This window comes from Limulus polyphemus, unplaced genomic scaffold (genome assembly GCF_000517525.1).
Source record: "Limulus polyphemus unplaced genomic scaffold, Limulus_polyphemus-2.1.2 Scaffold3913, whole genome shotgun sequence".
Lineage (NCBI taxonomy): Eukaryota > Metazoa > Arthropoda > Merostomata > Xiphosura > Limulidae > Limulus > Limulus polyphemus.
In genome coordinates, this window is record NW_013669523.1 from 84,394 (window position 1) to 91,678 (window position 7,285).

The 7,285-nt window shown below is 32.1% G+C and overlaps 1 protein-coding gene across 1 annotated transcript in view; it reads left to right on the forward strand.

Moving 5' to 3' along the window:
* LOC106470268 (zinc finger CCCH domain-containing protein 11A-like) overlaps positions 1 to 6,810 on the forward strand; it is a 52,559-nt gene extending 45,749 nt beyond the window's left edge. Inside the window, exons 11-13 of the mRNA XM_022398867.1 lie at positions 1,754 to 1,930; positions 3,942 to 4,113; positions 6,003 to 6,810. Of these exons, the coding sequence (XP_022254575.1) occupies positions 1,754 to 1,930; positions 3,942 to 4,113; positions 6,003 to 6,810 (1,157 nt within the window). The remainder of the gene's footprint in view (positions 1 to 1,753; positions 1,931 to 3,941; positions 4,114 to 6,002) is intronic.
* The last annotated feature ends 475 nt before the right edge of the window (positions 6,811 to 7,285 follow it).

A 7,285-nucleotide genomic window follows, 5' to 3' on the forward strand; every position in this document is an offset into this window, starting at 1 on the left:
ACATTCTCCAATATGTAACCACACATTGTAATATTTCTGTAGGAACAAATATCAAACACAAACTCACCACCACACATTCTCCAATATGTAACCACACATTGTAATATTTCTGTAGGAACAAATATCAAACACAAACTCACCACCACACATTCTCCAATATGTAACTCATACAATGTAATATTTCTGTACTTATCAACTCGAAACTATTGAAACTCAAGACTTTGTTTTATTGTTGACTGTTTGTGTTTGACAGAAGTTCATGCTAACCCATGCCGTAAATTGAATATTAGTAAACCAGTGACTGAGAAAAAAGAACAACAAGGTACTGGTAAGCTAGTGAAGGTTATTACAATTGTGTTGTAAGGGCTGTTCAATTATTTGTTTATACTGTGTTGTAAGGGCTGTTCAATTATTTGTTCATATGTATGTATAACGAGAGAGAGTGAGAATTTAAAATTCATCATATGGACTAATGTTGGGTGACCAGATGTCCCAATTTTCCCAGGACAGTCCCCTTTTTGGTAGTTTGTCCCAGGAAAAGTTCTCTTGATGCACAAAATATCCCTGTTTTAAGATAAAGACATCAAGATATCAGTTGTATCAAATCACGAATGTAATAGGCCTGCTCGACTTACTCATTGTTATAACATGTACTCTCCTGCAGCCATGCTCTATTAAAAGTTCCATCTTTATGTGGTGAGAAACCCAGGTCTAGGCAGGTTTGAATGTGAAGACAATTATGGCAGTGCTTATAGTCAAAACACACTTTACACAGTCATCTACTGAATTTTATGAATATAGAAAAAAAAAAAACCACAACTTCTATGTTCCAAGGTGATACTAAAACATAAAAAAGTAGTATGTTAGAAACTCTTATGGATTCTTTAAATAAATCCAGGTATGAAGTAGCCTATTTTAAGATGAATTGGATAAAGTGAATAATTAAAGATTTCTTGGATGTATAAATGGAATATTTTTGCTCATTTGTTTTGTGTCTATCACCAAAAAAAAAGGAGTTGAAATTATTTCAAAAACAATGCTAATGTTAATATATTTAGAAGTATTGGGGAACAGTTCAATAAATAAAAGTTATTTCAAATTTGTAATAACCTTTTTGAAATTAGGGACAAGGACTGTCCTGGTTTGTTGGTTCGGAAGTCTGGTCACCCTACGCTAACATGAAGTAAAGTTTTAAATATAATCTTGTTTAAAACTACCAGATTAAATGATGCAATCAGATTTCTAATAATTTTTCTATTTCATCTATAAAACAGGTTATAATTAGCTGAAGAGTGTGCAGCCACAAATTAAAAGTTTTGCAGTGAAAGTATAAATGTGATTATGTAAACAAAAGATAACATTGGAATGATTTACCTATCTAAAGTCCCCTAAAACTTCATTGAGTGAAATGCGGCTGTTCTCAATGCAGCTGGGCTGATGAGAGCCGATATAGCACAACTGTCTGTTGGTTACAGTAGGGGTGTATTGTTACATTATATGAGCATGATATTTTTTTTAATTTAGATTTTAACATTTCATGCTTCAGGGGATTTCAGTTAACCACTATAAAAATATTTCTTTAGCTTAAAATGACAGGGTAAAAGAGAGAGTATGTTAAAGATGAAATCTAATTTTGTGTGTTGAGCTACTACTTGGTAAGATTTATGTGTAATTGTGCTTGTGGAACATGATATTGTTTACATAAACAAGCTGCATAAAAGTAATCTTTATTCAAGTTTTATTGTATTTTCAGATAAGGAAGGAGGAGTTACTCTTGGATATTCAGATAATTTAGGGAGATCAATGCATGCAGTGAAATCTAGCCCTTCGAAGGAAGAGAAAGAAAATAATATAATACAAAAACCTAATCCCACAAATAGACAAACCATTCAGTTAAAACGACTGAAACCCACTCGGGAACATAAAGAGGGTAAGGTCATACATTTATTTACTACATAAAGTTTATGATGCTACTTTAAATTTTCTCACTGTTATGCAAATATAAAAGGGGTGGATTTAAGCATTACTGCAGATGTTAACCACTAATTAGATACTGAGGGCAAAACAAACCAAGCTTAAAAATATTTACTACCACATGAGCCATTACACTGTTGTGGGAATTTGTGAAAAAGATTGATCTAGTATCTTGAAAAAAGTTCTATATTATGGTACTACTTGTTAGTCACAACCCTCAACTGTTAGGGTCAGAATGACCCACAAACGATTACAACAGTAAGAAATAGAACTGCAACAACACATCCACTCTTCTCAACACTTAAGAACTGATTAAGGATAGAATGCAGGAAATATCAGGTAGAGAGCAGCACTAGCTGAGTTGAAATATTGGCTTTAAAAATTGACGTTTCATTCTGACCCCACCCTTCCAGTTGAGGGTTAAATGTTGTACCTACTTTTGAATTTGTTGTAAAGAAAATCCTTGAAATATTGGTATAAATTATTTTTGTATGTTGCTAAAGGATACTATGAGCCTAATTTTATCGTTTTTATCAGCATAATGAAGTAATTTTTAAAATAGGGTTTAAAAATTTATTATGACTATTGTTAAAATACCATTGAGAAATAGCACCTCACTGGGAGTGTATTTCCTTACAGAGAATCACCAACAGAAACATTTATCATTCCATGTAGGTATGTACAACTATATAAAAAGACAAAAGTTTAAGACATGCGAGTTTTCAAGAAGTAACAACATTTAAAATCTGCAGTGTCATAATACATTACATGGCAGTATCTTAAAGTCTTTCCTTTTTTGTAGGAGTTTATAGAATCTCTCTCTCTGTCACATCTGTGTGATATTATCATCATGTGTACCTAAAGCAAAAGTTTTTTCAAAATATAGGTCTGTATCTTTTAACAGCATATCATATTTTTCTAGTTTAAACAACAACAAGAAGTAATATTGAAACCCTAGCACTTTCAACAAGGTAATCTGTCTTTATATCCTTCCACAAGCACTTTGAATTTGTTGGGTTCCTCTGATGTACGAAACTTCACATATGTTTTACCTTTACAATCAAGAAAGTTACAGTATCATTCTGCTGAATAAACTTTTGAAACAGTGCATTAAAGCCAATCTTTGGAAGAAAAGGAAAATATGCTTGCTTGATGTATGGAAATAATTGTCATTAAGAAACTAGAGTAGGGGTTTGTTGAGAACAGATAAAGATAGCCAGAAATACAAGGTAATAAAGCTTATTGTTAACAGTGAGGGTACCTGACTGGTTAAATAAAGCATTGTTGGCAAATCTCTCGGCCCGGCATGGCTAGATGGTATTAGGGTATTTGACTCGTAATCTGAGGGTTGCAGGTTCGAATCTGTGTCACATCAAACATGCTCACCCTTTCAACCATGGGGTGTGTTATAATGTGAAGGTCACTTCCACTATTTGTTGGTAAAGAGTAGCCTAGTTGGCAGTGGATGGTGATGACTAGTTGCCTTCCCTCTAGTCTTTCGCTGCTAAATTATGGATGGCTAGTGCAGATAGCCCTCGTGTAGCTTTGCGCAAAATTAAAAAAAAAAACCTACTCTTCCTAGTTAGCATTAAGAAACACATGGCTTTGAGTCACTGAATTACTTCAAACATTTCGTTTTATTGTATTTTTAAACACAACATTCGTTATTCAATTCCTTTGTGTTTTTTCTGAGAAGAATAATGTATAATTGTATTTCACTCACTCCATGACTATATAGAATAAGTATAACATTTTTAAATGGTAGATGGGCACATTAAATTACAGAATGTGAAAACTGAGTGAATGAAGAAGGATAGTAAGAAAGTACTGATGTTTTTGTCATATGACAAGCATACTTCATTACTGGGTCTTTTGTTATTTTCGCTCATCTTTGATACTTAAAATGTGAAGTAGCAAATGTTTTATTAAATGACTGTATATAACTTCCTGTTCTTGTAACACTGTAGAGCACAGAAACGGAAGACTTGATAAGGAGGAAAAGCCAATAGGTTTATCAGTCAGCAATACTTACGAATCTGGAAATAAGAATTATACGAGTAAAGAAGAGATTAAAGAAATAATTCGTGTAGATACTTCACCATCGGTAGACGGTGTGATAAAATCTGAAGAAAATTTGAGGTAATTAATAAGCTTGAGAAATTTTTATTGACATTACATGTTTATAATGTATTATAGCATTTACATAATAAATAAACCTTGGCCATTTCGGAGTTATTACTTATATTGTATTTTTCATTAAATGTATTATAATATTCAAGTAAGAAAATTTATGTAATGAACCCTGGCCATTTCAGAGTTGTTATTTATATTGTATTTTTGCATGTGTGTGTGTGTTGAGTTTGGATTTTTCATGTTTTTTTTTTACTGTTTGTTACTAAGACATTGATACATTTATTATGGTGGGTACAGAAATTATTTTTCTGACAAAATGTGAATTTCTATGTTTGTTGACATTGGGATCATACTTGTGGGGTAATAGATAGTGGGCTTACGTCAAATCACCATGTTTGATCTCATGATAATTAAACTGTGCAAAACATTATGGGAAGTCACCTACAGCACACAGTATCACTAATAACTTTTGACTGCCTTATCAGTAACATATTGGAAAGTTTCTTTAAGATTGCTCTATGAATGCAATGAGTGAAGCATGTTATGGTTGCTTTTTATGAGTTAGTTAATTCAAAGTCACTTTGAAATTATCATCCACATATATATATATATATATAATAAATTATTATTATTTTTCTTGATTTATTGTGGGTTGGGTAACAAAACCTTTATTCTTAATTCTAGATAAATCAGTGTTAAAAGATATCCTCTCAATAATGCATAGATAACGTTTGTATCAACTTTCACAAGATTGTGATTAATTATGAAAAATTCAATGTCCGGCTTCTAAGGTAGTCATTTAATTTTAAAGAGAATGACAACATAGAAACAATATAATATCTTCAAAAGGCAGATAAGGTACAAAATTCCAAGTTTAGTGTCAGGTTTTATGGGTATGGATGGGCAGAATTCTTTACAGTAGGTGTTTGACTTGTTGGTCGTAAATTTCAACAACAAATGGATAGCATACAATACACTTGTTTTAAAATAATATATTCAAAACAAGTTAAACGTATGTAGAAAAATTCATTACGCTATTGGTTATTGCAGTTATATCCAGAGCTTTGAGTAATTGTTTCTTTTTTGTCAAAGTCCACACAGACAGGTTCAATCACTTTAGAACACCCTTTGACAAGATAAATTATTCTCTTCCATCTCTGTTATTACAATACAAGCTGTGAAACTCACTTTAGAAATTCTGTTACAGCTTAACTGACAATCATGCATTCTGACTTCACCTTTACTTTCACTAACTTAACTTGATCTCTGTATCTGCACGTATTTATAACACGTGACAGAAACACCTAGCCCTCTAGTATCAAAAATATGACACGTATCAAGAAAAACGTAGAAACTTCAAGTAAGATGATGTCAACAATATTACAAAAGGCTAATGCAACAGTTAAACTACATACACAATGTATGACTAGTATAGAGTTACATAACGAAACTTCTTATAAACATCACTTTTAAAATAATTAACTCTTGTTGTGAAAACTAAATAATCATTGAATATTAAATCACCAAATGAACTGAGTAATAACTCTTAAACTAAACAGTCTTGTATATCCAACAGTTAGTGTGTGAAGAAGAATTAAATGAAAAAGATAGCAGAAATGAAAGTTTTAAAGCACTAATTTGATATTTCTTTTCAAGGTAGAGAGCAGCCCACATTCTGTATCAGCGGGGAGAGGAATAACTCTTGTAAACACTTTAATGCTTATTTAGAATTAACTTGGGTTAGCTGGAGTTTATTTTCAGTTCACTCTTAAAAGCATTTGGGTTTTAATTAGTTTTATTCTTCTATTGAAAGGTAAAGATACAGTGGAATTCTTTTATTATTTTCAGTAAAAAAAAACAAGATCAAAAATTATACTGAAACGTCCAACCTTAAGTACAACACAGCATGCTGACACTTCGAAAGATATCAGTTTTCAAGCTGAAAACGTGTGTTTGTCTAACACTAAAGAAACTAATGAAGTGACCAGTCAGCAACCACTTATCACAACGGCCTTACCTGATAAAAGCAACATTCAAGATGGTCTACAAACAAACTCTGCTGTTACTCAAAGTAGTGAGTCTGTATATATAAACTTTAGTTCTCGTGCAGAAATCTTTTCATCAGATCAGTCACAGAAACTACCTGGAGATGTACCAACAGTATTATCTTCTGCCTTAGTTCGTGAGAGTGAATGTAAGACTTCAACAGAGATTTTGTCTACTGATGTTACCAACACTGGACATACGAGTGTTAGAGATACTTGTTTAGACAAGTTACATCCTTCAGTAAATGTGAATAAGAATGAAGAAAATATCAATATTACCTCGGCATCAAGAGAGTCCATATGTGTAGAAGATTGTGGTCTTGAAACTAGGAAAGTTACTACAGAAATAGATTCTGCTGTGAAAGAGAACATCAGTTGTAAAGAATATTCAAGAATGTCATCCATCCCTTTCAGTGCTGATCTTTCAGAGAGTTCTGATAACCCCCAGAATGACTCAAGTAAAGTAGACACAACACTTCAGCCCTCAGAGACATCAACAACTTTTCATCAACAGACAAGTAGTTCAAACTTACTAAGTTCCTCCAGTAATGATGATTTTTATGAGATATTCATGGGCGAGGATGATATAGATGTGTTAGTTGAAGAGAAGAACGATGACGAACTCATGCAAGAGTTAGAGGATATGATCAACAGCTAAGTTTCGATTTTTACCGACTCTGAAATGTTGTTTAAGAACATAAGCATAGAGTACTTTGTTTTATATAAAAGTATATATAGTATTTTAGTTTGCCCTCCCAAACTTTATCATATTTGTTTTCAAAGTTTTTTTGAAATCTTGTGATGGTGGTGATGATGATAAGTCTCTTAATTGGGATGTTAGCCTAACTAACCAAAACCAAACATTGAATCTTTACTCTTGTTCACATTACTTTTTTTCACATTGTTGATTTGCCATTTGTTATATCTTATGGCAAGAGTTGCATTGTATAAAAAAAAATTCAAACTGCTGAATCGAACTCGTACTTTTAGATCATTTAAGAATGTGAGAATGAATTAAAACTAAGTCAAATTTTCACACAAATATTTTAGTTTAATTATGAGTCTTCAAGATATGCATATGTGTGTGTATGTATGTATATATATATATATATATATATACATACATACACACA